This window comes from Musca domestica, unplaced genomic scaffold, assembly GCF_030504385.1.
Source record: "Musca domestica strain aabys unplaced genomic scaffold, Musca_domestica.polishedcontigs.V.1.1 16, whole genome shotgun sequence".
Lineage (NCBI taxonomy): Eukaryota > Metazoa > Arthropoda > Insecta > Diptera > Muscidae > Musca > Musca domestica.
The window spans coordinates 8,134,261-8,153,776 of NW_026712219.1; the positions used below are offsets into that span (position 1 = coordinate 8,134,261).

A 19,516-nucleotide genomic window follows, 5' to 3' on the forward strand; every position below is an offset into this window, starting at 1 on the left:
CTTATGCCAAAAGTTGCCTATGCAGATCCACGTCCTCGTATATACCCTAATATACGGCTACTTTTAGTATTTTTAAGATTTTAACAGAATTTTTAACGGATTTTATTATTTTTTTTAATTACAAAATTTGTTCCAAATGGTGGAGGGTATCCAAAGTTCGGCCCGGCCGAACTTAATGTTTTTTTACTTGTTTCTATTTTATTTTCCTTATTATGTAGACACGCCCTTGATTCCGAATAAAGGGAAATTTTATTGTGACTAAAATGAGCGGATTCCAAGTAATCTTAATCCGAAATTTTGCAAAAGTGTGAAGAGGAAGTAGATTGTCCCCGTTTTTTTAGGTTACTATGCGATGTAAGCTTTTAATACACCGATACACGTGCCTTCTATGTTTAGCCTCTACTTTCATAATTTGCTAGATTTTTCCTGTAATTATTGAAAAATTAACTTTTACCACACAGTGTATTCGAGAGAATTTACTAAAATTATCCAAATATAAAAAAAATTGTTTTTAAATTCCATGTTTATATTCATGTTCCCTTGAGCCACTGTATGTATTGAAATTAAAATTCATTATTCTCTCCTCCCAATCGAATGCAATACCAAACCTATTGGAACTTAGACAGTATTTAGTTGTGTTTTTATTTTCATTTCTTTCAGATTGGAAAGCAAAACTTTGCTCTACTTAATAATCCGAAAAAAACTGTTACTCTTTATCACTTGTTTTATTGAGTACCAAGCCGTGGGTCTCCGTGAATAGTGCCTTTTGCCGCTTATCTTATCAATGCGATTGGAATGGACTGGAAATGATAATGTGGGGCCAGAGCGCCCAACTGCCGCACTACGACAGGTGAGTAAGAACCCATTCCACAGTATTTAACGAGATTTAGATGACAAACGAACAAAAACTAAAAACAACGAAAGAAATACAAAAAAAAAATACTATATATTACGAATTGAAGAAATTTCTTTCACCGGAAAAAAATAAATATTGTGAAATCTAATGTTAAAACCAAAAATTATAGTAATTTTATTATAGAATCTAAATAAAATAAAAAAATTAAACTAAAAGTATTGTCATGAAAACGTGATATAATATATTTTGAAATCGGTCTGTAATCTATAGAAACAAAATGTGTTTAGTTCCAATGTAATCAACGAATGTGACCTAATTTTGTAAATGCAACAACAACAGATTCCATAATAATATTGAATTTTTATTAAAAGGTAATATTGCGAGTGAAAGAAAGAATTAATGTAATGTTTCAGTAAAATGCATTTCGACGCAATTTCCATATTTATTTATTTGAAGAAAAAAAAAGAAAACTATTTTATGACAAGTGTGTATTGCACAGTGTTCCAAACAATCTTATCGCCAAATATAAAGAAGGGGGAAATATTGTTTGTTTGTTTTATTCCAAAGTGTTGTTTTGTATACAATAGATCTCGGAAGTGACTCATCAAAATGTTTGGTTGTATGTGGAAAAAAGTATACAGGGTGAGATAAAAAAAATAAGTTTAGATTTGTTCGATTTGGTCACCTTTGGTAGGAATTATGGCTTCAAACGGCCAATGAAACCATCCCACGCTGCCCGAATGTTGCTCTGCGGTATTTTGACCCATGCCCGGCGAAGCGCTTACTTCAGATGATCGACACTTTGGTATTTTTTAGTGCCAACCTTGCTTTCCAAAATACCCCAGACCCAAAGGTCCAACGGATTGGTTGTCATTGTGTGTTGTAAATGAAGCGAGGAACCTCATTTTGTAACCATTCTTGGGTGGCGCGTGCTGAGTACAATGGTGCTGTTGGAATGTCCAAGGTCTGTGGCCAAAATGTTTGCGTGCCCAAGGCTTTAATACACCCTCCAGAATATTTTCGCGATAATATTCGGCATTTATTCGGATAAGCGGAGAGCGACCATCGGTTGTTATGGCGGCCCACACCATCACCATTGCTGGCATTTGTGCTCTGGTGGCCAACCGAAGGTGCACATTTTCAGCTGACCTCTTTGGCAAGTAAACACGATCATTTTGGTTGTTTACAAACTGCTGGACAACGAATGTTGTCTCATCGGAGTTCACCACTTTCGGCCAAGCGAGGCAACTCTTTAGCTCTTTTGAGCCGATTTTCTTTCTGTTGCGGTGTAAGTTCTTGTACTTTTTGAAATTTTAACGGCTTTACCACGAGCTCATTTTTCAATATTTGCCGAATGGAATATTGCAATATGTTCAGCGCACGAGCCATTTTTCGGCCACTGCGAAGCGAGTTTCGATCAAGTTGTTTCATTACTTGTCGAACCATTTCTGCTGATGTTGCTGTTTTTTTCGTCCACTTACGTCGGGCTACGCTACCAGTATCACGGTAACGAGCGATGGTACGAGACACACATTTAAATGCTGTAGTGCTCTAACGATAGTCACTTGTAGTTTTCCAGACAATTATAAAGAAATCACACTATCACACTTGAAATCCATCACGGATAACATTTTTTCTTGAATATTCACACCAAAATGCTGTTGTACGCTTATAAACAATATAATGAGCTTGCACTGGAATAATTTTAATAGCTGCCGAACTAGTGGCTCAGAAATGACAGCAGTCTGAAGTTGGCTGCAGTTTTTCTATTGCGAATATTTAGAGGTGTTACTAACGGAATGACAAATTTAATATACCCCCTTTCCCAGGTGGACTTGACCAAAATAGAAGATTTTTAAGAATATTTCCAGATTATTTTTTTTTTAATATTCCCTGACCAAAAATCGCCTACAACTAGACTTTGTGGCAAAATCGGGAATTGTAGGGTTTTTCAATAATTTCATACCAAGAATTTGAAAAATTGAGATATCTCTTGACAAATTACAAAATTCCCAAAGCTGACAAATTTTCCAACTGTTCGATTCGTGTTTGTTTACATGGAGTCACTGTTCGACGGTTTGAACACTGCTAGCTGGTATCTAGTATTAACAATGCTAATGTGCATTGTTTTTGTAAACACATGTATGTATATGACTTCATCGTTACCAAAATTGTAGACCGACTTCAGACAAAAAAAAAAAAGTTATCAAAGTTGGGAGAGGGCTTTTTAAAAATCTAACGTGTTATCGATAAGAGTGTTCAACATTGTTCAGATCGTCGAGTGAAAACAACAAAAAGTCGGCATTTCGCTATTATAGGTGGACAATATGGTGTATATCTCGGAAATCAAGGGACTTTTTTACCCTACAACACTATGTGTTGGGGATATTGTCAGTTTGATAAACTATAGATAAATCTACATGCAATTTCACAAGATTCAACATAAAAATACCTCTACTTAATTTTATAGAGATCGGTTCAAATTTGTATATGGCTCCCATATATATCTTCACTTAAAAAATGTTAGATCAGCTCAAGTAGGATGGATTTTGATGAATAATACGCATTCAAAAACTATCATATTTGGTATGTTTTAATTCTCATAAATTCCCCTTAAAAGCGTTTACTTTTTATATGTAGCTCTACAATACATGCAAAGGGGTGTAGGGTATCATAAAGTCGGCCCAGCCCGAATTTGGCCTTTTTTTACTGGGCTTACTTTAAAAAACTACGGGTTAGGAATATTATATTCAGTTCGCAATTATACTCAGATCTTTACGAAATTGCATTGGGTAGGGGTAGGATTACGATAGAAGCCTATAGTTTTGGGAATATGTTCGCAAAAGGGTTTAAAGTGGACCATAAAACATAAACATTGTCTAGATTTTGCAGTAACCCTACAGTTTTCATCTAAGGACCAAGAGATATGGAATTTTTTATGAGGTTAGAGTTTAGGACAGTGCTGACGCCTGTCATTTTGGATGGTCATCGGATAATATTTAGCATGTGAAGTGGATCACAATTTTGTGTGAAAGTATTAAACTATTGTCGAAATTTTAAAAGCGCACCTCTGGTCATTACGTTCATGCTGTTTTTTCCCATATCTTCATTCTAGTCAAAAGGTTTTCAGATCTGCAGAAACTTTACCGCAAATTTTCATGTTGCAGGGTATCAAATGGTTGGCCCCGCCAGACTATAGCCCTGCTTACTTCTTTTAATAGACCATTACTGGTATAATCGGGCCTTTAATGATTCCTTTAGCTACAACTTTTAATAAACATTATTATTTCGAAATTGTGGAATATAAAACAAATTTTTTTTAATTGCAAGATCTATTGATGACTTTGATTCAAGGTATTATCCTGGAATGTAACGGATATTTGTAATATACCTTAAATTTGTAAATTTGCTAGAATATTTTTAAATGGCAATTTGCGACGTAATTGTAAATTTTTAAGGATATTTTTTCTAGGAGCATTTATAATATTCTTGACTTTTGAAGGGTAAAAATATCAGCGATCCATGACTTATCATGAATTTTTAAGTGTATTTTAAAAAGTAATTTTATAAGATTATGCTGGAATTTAAAATATATTAAAAACATTATTTGATGAACTAATCGTGCTTTTTTGTAAGGACACTTTTACAAGAAATAATTGTGAATTAAAATAATAATTAAAAAATAATTAAACAAGGACTGCATTGTCACAATTTTAATAAATGGTAAAGGATATTTTGAAAAGAATATATGACCATTGACGACTTAATCGAGAATTGAAAAACGAAGCAAAAAAGCGTTGATTTCGGCAGGGCGGAACTTTAAATTCCCTCGATTGTTAGGTAAATAATACCTTTAAAAATATAACGATCGGTATTTAATATTCTAGCGAGTTTAATTTTTGCCAGCGAAATAGGTTGAAGATTGCAGTTAAAGTCTGCAAAACAGCATAAAGCGGGTGGTATGGCTACACCAAATTAGGAGATATAAGATACATGGAGCTATTTAGCCAACCTACTGCAACAGGAGATTGATCGTATTACAAACCACAAATGTGGTTAAAATCGTAGGAATACCGAATATCGGGAGGAACCATTATATGGAGATACAGAAAAACGTGGACCTATATTAGCAATGTTGTGACAGAGGAAGCTGTTTTCAAGAATAGGTTTACAATTGTAGTCGTCACCAGAGTCACCAGAGAAGGAAGGTTAGTTTTCCTCGGCGCTCTCCCTCTCATAAAAACACGCTCTTATTTTCGCCAATCTTTATAGGCGGGTATTGGCACTTACTATTCGTTTGGAATATAATAACTGTAAACTAAGTTAGAAAATTCTTTATTGTTGAATATTATACTTTTTCCTGCATTTAACTGTTATAGCGCCCCCTCGCATTTTATTTCCAACTTGCAATAACGCTAATAAAAACCACTACATATGCAATATGTATTACTTTTATATTATATTGATAAGGCGACAAGAGATATTTAGATTTGATAACGGCGTTGAATGAAATTGAAACGTAAAATTTACAAAAAAAAAAAAAAAAAAAAAAAATAATAATAATAAAATAGTATCTGCGCACAGTGTACATAGATTATTTAGAACAAAGAAATTAAATGTGTTTAAGTAAAATGTAAACAAATAAATATTTTCAAGTATATACAATAAAACAAATTACTAACTTGTTATTGTGAGTCAAATTTTGTTGTATCAAAACAGAAGCTTTTGTTTTAACCAAAGTTATTTTATTGGAAATGAAATAAACATTATAGTCTTCCCTTGCTAAAAATAACATCAATGAACAAGTTTCGGGTGTGTGGTCGTCCAAAGACAAACTCTGCGATTCAAATTTTGATACAGAACCCACATATGTCTTCATAATACCCAATCATACCCATTGATATGATTTAATTCGAATACATTACCCATAAAAATGTTAATTTGTTATGGATACATTTTCTAAATATGCAAAGTCGGCCTACACCATCTTTGACTTTTCTTTACTGAATTTATCTGAATTGACTGTGAATTTTCTATATATGTCGAAATTTAGTTAAAGGCCTTAGGCTTGCGATCCTGCCGACCGCAATGCCTTTGGCATTCTTTATTTTTTTAGGTCTAGTCCCAGTAAGTGAGTATGTATCCGACCTTCGTAATAGCCTCACAATAAAATTGACCATATTTCTCCACAAAATTCTCTGACATTTGGCTTTTAAAATCGAAATGAGATAGGACCAATGTGGGTCCCTTTGATGATCTGCATAGAATCAGATTTTGAGTCGATTTATGTCTGTTCGTCCGTCTGTCCATGTATTTTTGTAAACAATATTACAATATATTTTGCACAAATAATTTATTTGACCGAAGGACGAAGCCTATTGAAATTGAAGATAATCGATTTCAAGTTTATTGTGCAGCAAATGGCTAATATCAGCCCAAATGTATCCAAATGTAATTTTCGCACTTCCAACGGAATTCAGTCTAGAAGCAAGTACTTCAAATTTTGGTGTAAATCGAAAAGTCGGACATCAAATGCAGCTCGAAAATACATCTACCAAATTTTATCGAGATCGGTTCAGACTAGTATATACCTTCTACATACATCTTCATCCGATTGTAACAACAGCCCAAATTGAATAATTTTTTCATATTCAAATGAATTTTTTCATTTGATGAAATTTGGTCGGGTGAGATGAAAAAACTTCAACCAACTTCACTTCTAAGCCACTCGTCTGACAGCTCTTAAAATTATTCCAGTTATAGCTCATTATATTATTTACAAGCGTACAAAAGCATTTTGGTAAGAATTGTCCAGAAAAAAAGTTATTCGTGATGGAATTCAAGCGTGATAGTGTGATTTCTTTATAGTTGACTGGAAAACCGCAAGTGGCTATCGTAAGAGCACTCCAGCATTTAAATGTGAATAAATCATTTGTGTTTCGTACCATCGCTCGTTACCGTGATACTGGTAGCGTAGCCCGACGTCAAGGAAGAAAACAGCAACATCAGCAAAAATGGTTCGAAAAGTAAAGAAGCGACTTGATCGAAACCCGCGTCGCAGTGTCCGAAAAATGGTCGTGAGCTGAACATATCACAATATTCCATTCGGCAAATATTGAAAAATGAGCTCGTGATAAAGCCACTGAAATTCCAAAAATAAACCGCAACAGAAAGAAAATAGACTCAAAAGAACTAAAGAGCTAAAGCTGGTAAACTGTCGAATTTGGTTTTCTCCGATGAGAAAACATTCGTTGTCCAGCAGTTTGTAAACAAACAAAATGATCGTGTTTACTTGCCAATGAGGTCAGTTGAAAATGCGCAACTTGCCGCAGACCTTGGACATTCCAACAGGACTCAGCACCATCGCACTCAGCACGCGCCACCCAAGAATGGTTACAAAATGAGGTTCCTTGCTTCATTTCCAGCGCACAATGGCTACCAAAATCTCCGATACCAATCCGTTGGACTATTGTGTCTGGAGTATTTTGGATAGCAAGGTTGGCACTAAAAAATACCAAGGTGTCGATCGCCACAAGCAAGCGCTTCACCGGGAATGGGCCAAAATACCGCAGAGCAACATTCGGGCATCGTGTGACGGTTTCATTGACCGTTTGAAGGCCATAATTCGTGCCAAAGGTGACCAATTCGAACAAATCTTAGCTTATTCTAAAATTTGATGCTATTTCCGACATTTTTTACTTTCATTCAATAAAATTAAAAAAAACAAGTAAGCAAAGGCTACAGTCGACCGTTGAATACCCTACAACACTATAATAAACGATACAGTTTATATAGGCGAGATACTCGAAAGAATTCCACAAGATATTGTGACAAATAATAAAAGAAAACCATCAGGTTCCGTTCTCTAATTTTCGAATAATAGCAACTTAAACTAATTTGCTCATTTCCAATTTATTGGTAGATGTTGCACTTAAATGGTCTTTCTAGATCTGGAACCAATATTTCCCAAAGACCTATAATCCTCAGAAGTGGCAAAAGATTAACATTTATTATTGGTTTTTGACTGAAACGCATCTATATGAGATACAGACATTTGACTATATTCTTCAACGAAATCAGCGTTAACGAAATAGTCAGAAGTGCGTCTTTCCTGTATTTGTGAATTCTCCAAAAAGTCATTGGAATGGCCATTTTCGTATTTTGTCTACAAAAGTTGGCAAACTATTTCACACATTGAATATTTTTGGATGGCCATCCGAAATTTCTTGGCTTTTGCAATGTGCGGTAACCCCCATTCAAATGTGCGTGAGGATCGGGCAATAATTACGACCTGCCGACAATTTTGCAGTTCTTTGGTCCATTTCAACCCCTAAATATATGGGGATCATCTCCAAAAAGAGTAGGCTTCTATTCTGACCCTCATCTTATCCCCATGCAAAATTTCTTAAGGATCGGGCCATAAATGCGATCTGCATATGATATCCTGATATCCTAACTACTTAGTTTTGTTAGCTGTAGAAATATTACCAAATGTTTAATTCAAAATGAAAATATGACAAAATTGAAAAAATATGAGAAAATGTTACAAAATCAATATTTTCAACTTTAGAGAGATATTTTTATGCGATTTTTTTAGACGTTTTTTCTTTCCTGCCAAGAGGCCATTCTGAATTAATGAGAACTGTCGAAATCAGTTCAGCCGTTCTCGACATATAAGAGATTTTTCAAGCATATCTTCTTTGATAAACATACATATATCGCAAATATTTTGCTATATATCCGTTTTGTTGGATGTTAACATCAATGTAAAGATCAGAAGTTACCTTGTCATGGCTTTGTGATTTCGCCGGGACTTAAAATATTCGCGGTTTAATGAAAAATTTTGAATTTTTTCAACACAAAAGATATGGTCTATTTTACCCGCTAAATATTATCCGATGACTACCCAAATTGGTAGGCTTCTTCCCCGCCCTAAACTCAAGCTACATGCGAAATTCAGCGTCGATTGGTCTATAATTGCGACCTGTATAGCTACTGCAAAATCCGACATTTTTTCAGTATTTGGTCCATTTCAACCCCTAAACATTTGGCGATCATCTCCAAAAGAAATTGGCTTCTATTCTGACCCTAACCCCACCTTCGTGCAACATTTCGTAAGGATCGGTCCATAATTGCGACCTGTAGCGTGATTACAAATTAACATGGACAGACGGACGGACGGACGGACGGACGGACATACATAGCTAGATCGACTCAGCTCGGCGAGCTAGGAAGATCCATATATACTTTCCTATATGGGAAACAAATATTTCGAGGTGTTACATAATTTTTGGGCCAACCAAACTTATAATACCCCCAACAACACATAGTGTTGTAGGGTATAAAAATGTAAAAATTATGACGTTTGACTTTGTTGCAGTTTTTTTATCTCACCATGTATGTTGCTCCAATAAATATTATTCTCATCGAAGTCATATCATGCACTATATAGCAACTTTTTTTGATACTAGTATTGTAAAATTTGTTGAAAATTCATTGTTGGACTTATTTCGCAAATTGTGATTGCTCTAAAGCCATTATACACATTCAAATAAGATCCACAGTTGGTATGATCTTCTTCACATAAACTGCAAAATAATCACATTTTTGTTACGGGAACTCTACTAAATACGCATAGTGGTGTAGGGTATCATATAGTCGTCCCCGTCCGACTTTTGACCTTTCCTTACTGGTTCTTTCTTGTGTTGGAGAGTATTTATTCCATATTACTCAGCATTGTGTAAATTTCGGGACCTAAAAATCTATATGTATATCTCCTGAAAATTTTTCTTCGCATTTATAGATTGTTTTTTTTTTTAATTTTTCGTTCAATATAATCTCTAATATTCATTCTACGATGTCGTTATTGTCTATTTTTTTTTTTTTTTTATTTAGAAGCCGTTTGCAAGGTCAATAACAGATAATATAAAAATAAAATAGATAATATCCCTAGAAAAACGCAATACAACAATTCTGCGGAATACACAAAATGTCGCCCCAATACTTTTTTGGGTGTTAACAATGAAAACACTGAAAATATAATTTTCATTCAAAACTGATAATGAATTGAAAAAGTTCAGCAGCTAAAAAAACACATGCTGATGGTATTTTAAGACTTTGGTTATATAGTGAATCATTCTTTTCTTTATCGCGGTCTGGTAAGCGCATACATACATTTCCGCGTGGAACTACAAAAAAGAAGAGAAATAATAACAAAACCTTTTTTTTTATTTTCTTTTCAGTAAATCGAAAGGCCGAAACGCAGACAAACAAAAATGTCCCGATGGAAACTAGACAGCTGCCTGTTTTACATGGCCATAATGGCCTTGAGCCTATCATCGGCAGATGCAATGTTTTGCCCTGTCAGCTGTAAATGTTCCTGGGTTTTGGATAGCCTGGAAGTGAATTGTGCCAATCGTGCCCTTGTCGATTATCCTGATTTTCAAATGATGCCCATGCAACATGTAGTGCTGTCGGGAAATTATTTTGTAAATTTTCCATCACATTTGGCCGACTATCAGACCCTGATCTATTTGGATTTGTCCAACAATCAAATTGAGTATCTAGACAGTGATGCTTTGTTGGGCTTTGATTCCCTGAGGACTTTGATATTGGCCAACAACAGTATACATCAATGGTCGGATTTAAATCCCAGCACTGCCTTTACGCATGCCCTCAACTTGCAACATTTAATTTTGAGTGGAAATGAGTTGAGTACCTTCACCTCGGATAATCCAGAGCAGGCAATTGTAAGTGAATCCTTGATAACCTTGGAATTGGAAAATTGTGGCATCACGAAGGCCGGCGGTGATATTCTAATGCAAAACTTGCCAAACTTACAAAGACTGAATTTAAATAATAATCCCCTCAATGGAGTGGCCCTGCTGCCTTCGAAATCTCTGAGAATTTTGGAAATGAAAAACTGCAATTTACAACGTATTCCAAGGTCACTACTTCAAGGATTACCCTCCCTGACAGTATTGAGGCTACCATGGAACACAGCTCTGCAAGTAGATGCCAGCAATCGTTTGGAGGCACCAACTCTGGCCGAATTGGATCTCTCCTACTGCAGTATTGATGAAATCGATCTATCCGCTCTGCCCAGCCTAACCCAACTGCAGCTGCGTGGCAACATGATACGCTCTCTCACCAGTCGAACATTCGAAAATAATACTCTCCTGGAAGTGGTGAATTTGTCACGCAACTCTTTGCGTCTTCTCGAGGCTCAAACATTTCAGAAACTGAAAAAACTCTCTTCGCTGGATTTGTCATACAATGAAATTGCTCGGCTGGATCGCAATGTTTTCAAGACCAACGAAAATCTAATGTCACTGAATTTGAATCACAACGTTATTGAAAAATTCACCAAAATTGTATCGAATTCACTGCGTGACATAAATTTGTCATGGTGTGAAATTATTCTAATCGACGGCAATGCTTTTTCCGGTTTGTCGAACATTATCAAATTGGATTTATCGAATAATTTAATAAGTGATTTCCCCAGTGGAATGGCGTCGGAAACTTTACAGAAATTGGATTTGAGTTATTGCAGGTAAGCAAAAAGATTCTCTCTCTCTATATGTATAGAAGAGCACAGAGGTAACTGAGTGACTGGAATATCTATTCCGAGACGAATCCAGAACAGGGAGAACCCAGAAATGTTGCAAGGGCGGGATAGGCCTTTTTTTTTTGAAATTCAAACGAAGTAAGTACGAACATTCTAAACGGTACTAAATGCTATATCATGGCATAAAGGATAATGTGAAAATCATTATTCTGAAATTTGAATGGTAAATCACTATTTATTTCTGTGAATGGGTGAGATGCGGCTGCATTTTTGAAAATATGGACTAAGCTATATGAACTATATTTATATGAAAATTACTAAATGGTACTGAATATGGTATTGGGCTAAGGGATAGTGCAGGAATCGTCAAATTTCATAATTTGGTATTGAGTGAATGTATAGAGCTGGAATCCCGAAGTTTAATATTGAGGTCTCTGTTGCTTTTTTATTGGGTGATTTGATAATTGCTATAAGATTGTGAGAAAAAAAACATAAAATTCTGAAACATTCATGAATTCTTAATTCGAATAGATAGTACGGTCAATATAATTGAATGTTTGAAAAATAGCATGTCTTGTCCAATTTCGGAGTACTCCTTTCAACATTTCGGTGTTGTGACTGTGCTTCAAATCCAAAATTTTGTAATAGGGTCGCTGCTCATGTGTAGCCTGGACATATGAAGATGTGGGGAAATGTGTACTATAATTGTACGAAAAGTACTGAATTGTAGTATCTTCGGTGCTGGGTGAAGGGATAGCGATAAAATTCTGAAATGTGATATCTAGATTATTGATGGTATTTTTATTTGCGATTTGGCGGTGCTTTGAAAATGCGGGTATTGCGTGAAGGGATAGAGCCGAAACCGCGAAATTTCTTATTGCGCGAACTGTTGGCGTCTAGGATTTATAAATGGAAATGTGTTCAAAAATTATACGAAAAGTACTAAAGCTCTCAGTGAATTCTGAGAGCTGGAATCCCGAAATTTAATATTGAGGTCTCTCTTGGTATCTTCTGTTGAGACCTGGCGATCGAACAATTATAGTACAGTTCGCGTACTATAATTGTTCGATAAGTACTAAATGGTTCTAATGTTAGATCACTATGGATGTTGGCGAAATGTAGTTTATTTTGGATATGCGTACTGTATGTTACTAAATTTGATCTTATGAGAATGGATACGGCTGAAATTCTGAAATGTGTTACTGAGGTCACTGTTGGTTTCTAGAATTTACATATGGAGTCGTTGAAATAGTTTTGGAGAAAAAAATTGAAAGTGGGAGTCCCTGTTCGTTTTAGGTTGGTGATGAAGAGGTAGTTTGTGGAAATGTGTACTACAAGTGCACGAAAAGTACCAAATAGTACTATATTTGGTATTGGGTGAACATATTGTGCTTGAAATCTGAAATTTGGTATAGGGATTGCTATTCATGTCGAGCCTGAACATATGGAGGTGGTTTCGGTAATGTGTACTATACTTGTACGAAATGTACTAAATGGTATTATGTTTGGTACTGGGTGAACGGATAGAGAAAAAATTCTAAAATTTGATATTTAGATAACTGATGGTATCTTCATTTGAGAATTGGCGGTGTTTTGCAAATGCTTTCTACATTTGTACGAAAAGTATTAAATGGTACTAAATTTGGTATTGGGTGACGGGATGCAACTGAAATCCTGAAATTTGATATGAATGTCACAGTGGAGGTGGTTTTGTAAATGTATACTATAATTGTTCGAAAAGTACTAAATGGTCTCTGGTTGGTAATTGTACGAAAAGTACTAAATAGTACTAATTTTGAATCACTGTCGGTATCTAGATTGTCTTGGATATGTGTACTAAATGTTACAAAATTTGAACTTAGGTGAATGGATACTGCTGAAATTCTCAAATGGCTTCGAGGTTGAAGACGTGGAAATAGTTTTGGAGAGAAATATTTGGATGTGGGTCCATTGTGCGCTGGTTTTACAAAAAATGTAAAAAAGATAAACATTTGTAAAAGATATACATTTTCTTAGTGATATTTCCGAAACAGAAAAAATTTAATATTATCTTGAAGGGTATTCTCTGAATACCCTCCTCCATGTGTAGTAATTTGAAAATTTTCAAAAACAAAAAATGTTAAAAATACCGTTGAAATCACAAAAATACCAAATATTGGGAGTTACCGTTATAGTGGGGCCTACATTAAGAGGTGGACCTGTATATGCAATTTTTGTCACTGGCCATTACGTTATTCAAATACGAAACGTGAAACTATTCCGGTAAATAATGACTCTAAAATCATCAAATTACCGAATATAGGAGACCTGCATTTGCATGGGGGGGGGGGGGGGGGGCTATGCGAAGACCTGGACCTCCATTGAATGTTTTCTGTCACAGACAGAAGCAACCATTAGCAACTCCAGATTCTAAATTTTAAACAAATCATCTAAAATAACGAGCACAGGGAGGTACCGTTAATGGGAGATATACCAAAACTTAGACATATATTGACAGTAAAGGGCTGCAAGTGTGACATATTTCTCTATTTATGCCATGGAGAGAAAACGCTCGTCATGTTGTGTCCTGTTTGATCAAACGCAAACGATGTCTCGTCATGTCGGTCAGACTCAAACCCATCGTCATAACATGTAATGACAAATAAAAGGGGATGTTGAATAGTGTGCCATACAAAAATGTTCTACCACAAAAATTACAACAATAATGAACGAGAAAGACATACACGCAATAAAGGCAAAGCGCAATCGCTACCTATTTTTCCGATTTGTGAAAAAATACATTTTTATACCCTACACCACAAGGTGGTCAGGACATTATGCCGTTGTGCATTTGTTTGTAACAGGCAAAAGGAAACGAGATAGACCCATAGTTCCTTTTGATGATCTGCATAGAATCACATTCTGAGTCGATGTATGCATCTCTGTCCGTCCGTCTGTCCATGTATTTTTGAAAGCAAAGTACAGGTCGTATTTATTGCCCGATCAAGATGAAATTTTGCACTGATCATTTGTTTGGCCCAAGGACGAACCCTATTGAAATTGAAGATAATCGGTCAAAATTTATATATAGCTCCCATATATATCTTCGTCCGATTTGCCTTTTATTGTGCACCAAACGTGTAATATCAGCCCGAATTGTATGGAATTTTGCATATACCTGAAAATAAGTACGCCAAATTTGATCGAAATCGATTCAGATATAGCTATAGCTCCCATATATATTGTTCATCCGATTTGTTATTTTTGTTCTCCGCAGCCGTAATATGCACTTGGCAACAACAATATTTGAGGAAATATATCAAATGAAGCTCAGAAATACCTTTGCTAATTTTTATCGAGATCGGTTCAGATTTGGATATAGCTTCCATATATAACTTCGTCCGATTTACCTTTTATTGTGCACCAAACGTCTAATATTTGTCTAAATGGGATGGAATTTGGCACTTACGACCGCATTGAAGCTAGTATGTGAAATTTGGTGAAGATCGGTTCAGATATAGCTATAGCTTCCATATATATTGTTCACCCGATTTGTTATATTTGTTACCCACAACCGTAATATGCACTCCGAAACAACGATATTCAGGGAAATATATCAAATACAGCTCAGAAATATCTTTGCCAAATTTTATCGAGATCGGTTCCGATTTGGATGTAGCTCCCATACAGTATTTTTTGCTTACCTGCACAATCAAAAATTGCATGACATCTTGTGCAGCAATGCCCAAAATGCAGGTAGCTTCATTGCATTTATCTGCACAATGAAGCTGGTATCTTTAATTTTACTTACGTGCACAAAAAGTTCAGGTATCTTTAATTTTCTATTCGTGCACAACACAGCAGCAATCTTTATTTTACTTACGTACGTGTAATAGCCAGCCAAAATCAATGGGGAATCTTTTAAAGTTTATAATACATTTATTAAGTGGTTTAATTATATTAAACATAACAATTTAACATAAAATAAATAATTCATAATTCTCATGAATTGTCTAGGCAAGCAATGCTCACCATTAGCGTCATCATAACTTCAAACAAAAGAGTGTTCCCTTTTAGCTCATCTGAAGTAGTTAAGCAATGGATAGACAAACTCAGAGAGACAAATTCACAACATATGTATTTGAGCATCAGTGGTGTTTTATCCAGCATAACCATCTTTTAGTTTGGGAGAGGAAGCCAGAATATGTTTTTAATGCATGCTCTTTTCTTGTGTTGTTATTGTTTTTGCGAATACAAAAACAAAAACGCAGTGGTAGTTTTTAGTGTCTTCTTTGAGTTTGCAAAAAATTTTCTTGTGCAGATAAATACAACTTTTGTAACCAAATTAAAAAAAAAATTACCAAATTTTCGAGGCAGGAATGTCCAATGTGCAGCTATCGATTGGGCACTTAAATACAATTCAAATAAAGGGATTCAGAAAAAAATGGCATAAAAAAGTTTTTTGGTCTGCAAAGGCCAATGCGCAGCTAATGTTGATGCAGGTAAATAGAAACCACTGTATATATTTTTATCCGATTTTAAATTATTTGTGCACCAAATGGGCAACACAAGTCCGAATTTAAAAGATACAAATGCTTCGGCATATTAAGTCCTTTGAACTTTAAATTATAATCATAATCATAGCTTGTATGATTGAATTCTCCCATAAAAACTTTTAATTGTTATGTGGAGCTCTACTAAATTAGCAAAGTGGTGTAGGGTATCATAAAGTCGGCCCCTCCCGACTTTAAGACTTTCTTTACTGGTTTGTAATAAAGTATTTCAGGTACTTCTAATTGATCTACACAAAATTATCACATTTGGTTATTGAAGAAACAATCCAAAATGTCAATCCTTATTAAAAAAAAAACTGATAAATTTTCTTAATATCTCTGCCCTCAACTACGTCATAAAGAATATTTTTTAATTATTGATTTCGTACTCACTTTTATATGTATGTCGTGTTTGTTACTTCAAAATTACAACACACACAAAAACACATCCTCGCCGTCGAAACACACACACACTCTCAATTTAAGCACACGTACACAAATGACACACAATTTAACGATGACATGGTTCGTTATCATCGTCGACACCCTGCATTTATGGAGAACATCATGCAAATATTCGAGTCAGCCATCCCACGATCGAACCTTAGACAATGGCATACATGAATCAAAATGGGGGATGTTGTTGGTTGTCATTGTCTATCAAATACATAGCACATGATTAAATAGACAAATTCTGTGTGTCAAAAAAAAAAGCATAATTTATACAATTCGTCTTGTGCAGGCCTTTAATTGACAGTTCTATGCAAGGACGTTTCCCACATAATAAGAACACACACAGCAAATTCGGGTTAAAATTGTGACTAAAACCCTCAAAATATCTCAAATCTGTCGGTACAGTTATATAGGGGATATACCAAAACCATTTTGCCCATTTTCAATACCAAAAGTCCTGCAGATCTAACACACATCTGAGTAAAATGTTATCCACCTACTTCATTTCGTTCGGAAACTAGAGTGATTTCCACAGACGAACAGGCAGACGGACGAACTTCGCTAAATCGATATAGAATTTTATGCTGATTATGAATATAAAACTTTGTGGGGTCTAAAATTTACATTTCGAAGTGTTACAAACGGAATGCCAAACATAATATACCCTCCATAGGATGGTTGAGGGTACAAAAATTCCCACAGTTTATAAGTAAAATTTTGAAAGCAAATATGTAAAATAACATATACTTTTTTAATACCAAAAAATTAAATGTTATCTCTATTAAAATATTTATTTTTTTCTTTTTCAGATTATCTACCCTGCGCAACAATTCATTCCAAAAATTTCCCGAATTGGCACAATTGAAACTGAATGGAAATCGTTTCACCAATCCGTTTCCACGGGAGTATTTCGATTCGAATAAATATTTAGATGAAATTTATGCTGGCGACAATCCATGGATTTGTAATTGTGAAGATAGGACGTTGATTGATTTCCACGATTTTCTGACATCAACACCAACCAGGGTATGTTTTTGAATGAAGCTAATTACTTTCATTTCATAATTTCTCTTCGTTTTTAGATTAAAGATCGCAACAGCCTACGATGTGCCTCACCGCCAAGTAGCTATGGAAAAACTTGGGCATCGGCTTGTGAGAAAGAGTGGGTCCCTGGGGCCCGTTCTAGTCAGGCTCAAAAAATTTGGACCACCATAATGTTGAGTATATTGGCCATTGCGGGCCTTATTGCTCTATTCACCTGTTTCCAAAAATACATGGCATGGCGTAGAAAGCAAATCGATCGTGATGAATATAGGAGAAATCACGAAGAGATGAGGGCAATGTGAGTATTTACTTATTTATTTTATTTATTTATTTTTTTATTTATTTTTTTTTTTTGAGTGAAAAGTATATATATTTTTTTTGAATTTAAAAAAAAACCGTTTCAGACGTGAACTAAATCGCAGGATTCTAGATGAAGATCCCCGCCCGGGTAACGCTGCTGTGAGTAATCTTGAAGTCAATCTCCTACCCTCCTATGAAGATGCCATACGTATGCCCAAGCCGGTGAGACCAGTTAAATCAATGGTTGATCTAACCTCTGATGCCCCGGCACGTAGAAGCCGTTTCAAGAAGTCACGAACAAATCCCGAAGAAGACATTTCCGAAGTTGAGCCAGATCTCCATCTTGATTATCGTACCCGTTTTCGTAGCGAGGAAATGCTTTCGAATCGCGACAAAGAACGTGTACAGCCAATTGATCCGACTCGCCGGACAGGACACATAACCTACAATCCGTCGGGCACTAATTTACCCGCCATATTTGATTCACGTTTTCCTCCCGCCCACATGAAATCACAAAATCTCCAAAGTGCCGAAAAAATTGGTAATTTTCAGAGCTATGAAAACAGTCCGTACACAAAGCGAAAACCAAAGATTGCCGAAATTCCACCCTTCAAACGGGCAAATCTTCGTTCAGATAGTGTTGAATTTTTAACAGATCCCGAATATGATATACCCAGTAAGCCGAATAGTCCGTTTGCCCAACGCAAGCCGAAGAAGAGTATGGCACCGGGAGTACCCCTTACACCCGCCGTTGAAGATTACTTTGGAGATTCACCCAAGCCGGAGAAAAAAGATTCACCACAGGGCAGTGATTTCCATGTAATCATAGAACCAGATATTGTGTCGCTGAAAGATGGCAATATATCATCCGATTCAAGTGCGGATCAAGATGTAATTAAGGCCAGACGAAAGAAATTGAGAAATCCCTCAAGTCGACGGGCAAGTGGTAATTTTACAGCCGCAGCTGCTGCCGCCGGTGATAGCTCCGAAGACGAACCCATAGTGGTTGTGCATCGACCCATGCGTGAGACTTTGTTTTAGGATTATGTTTTAAGTCATCAAATAACATAGTATTCTTAGTTTGTATGGTTAATTACAGTTTTTTATTAAACGACTTTTTTGTGAACAATTTAATGTTAATGTACTTAAATTTCGTTCTGATTAGTGGCCCAGAGGTCTCTTCAAAATATTCAAGATTTTCGGCTGGAGGTTTTCAAAATGTTTTAATGAAATAACACTTTTTCCAGGATGTTTATTACAAAAGTATGCAGAAAAATCTAAGATCTTTTAAAAGGAAATCCATCTATTCATCCATCAAAAACAAAAAAATAAATAAATAAATAATAATAATAATAAGATTTTGGATGAGAAATTTTAAAAATATTCTTAAAAAACAAAACAATGCTGGAATGCTCTAACGATAGCCACTTGTGGTTTTCCAGCCAAAAATAAAGAAATCACAATATCATGCTTGAATTCCATCACGAATAACTTTTTTGTGGAAAATTATCACCAAAATGCTATTGTATACTTATTTAATTAGCTGTCACTGAAATAATTTTAACAGCTGTGGGACGAGTCGCGAGGAATGGCAGCAGTCTGAAGTTGGGTGTAGTGTTTTCATATCTAGTTATATGTAGGCCATACGAAGTCGTGGACCTACATGCACAATTATTTTGTCATAGTACCCATTACAAACTTCAAATACCAAATTTGAAACAATTCCGGCAAATAAGGTCTCTAAAATCATAAAAAACCAATATT

General features: G+C 35.5%; 1 protein-coding gene across 2 annotated transcripts; it reads left to right on the forward strand.

Moving 5' to 3' along the window:
• The first annotated feature begins 695 nt into the window (after positions 1-695).
• Positions 696-18,896, forward strand: LOC101899855 (leucine-rich repeat-containing G-protein coupled receptor 5). 2 transcript variants are annotated; one of them, XM_059120029.1, is made up of 5 exons: positions 696-850; positions 10,099-11,408; positions 17,218-17,434; positions 17,491-17,750; positions 17,857-18,896. In XM_059120029.1, the coding sequence occupies exons 2-5, from the start codon at positions 10,132-10,134 to the stop codon at positions 18,791-18,793; spliced, it is 2,691 nt and encodes an 896-aa protein (XP_058976012.1). In that variant the 5' UTR covers positions 696-850; positions 10,099-10,131; the 3' UTR covers positions 18,794-18,896. The 2 variants fall into 2 exon arrangements, with proteins under 2 accessions (XP_058976012.1, XP_011291555.1); XM_011293253.3 differs by lacking the exon at positions 696-850 and adding an exon at positions 886-1,227.
• The last annotated feature ends 620 nt before the right edge of the window (positions 18,897-19,516 follow it).

What these genes read in the sequence shown, in the direction of transcription:
- LOC101899855 (XM_059120029.1), top strand. Translation starts at nt 10,132, where the DNA reads ATGTCCCGATGGAAACTAGACAGCTGCCTGTTTTACATGGCCATAATG. An exon ending in TGACATCAACACCAACCAGG is followed by an intron (nt 17,435 to 17,490) that starts GTATGTTTTTGA and finishes CTTCGTTTTTAG; the next exon opens with ATTAAAGATCGCAACAGCCT. An exon ending in CACGAAGAGATGAGGGCAAT is followed by an intron (nt 17,751 to 17,856) that starts GTGAGTATTTAC and finishes AAACCGTTTCAG; the next exon opens with ACGTGAACTAAATCGCAGGA.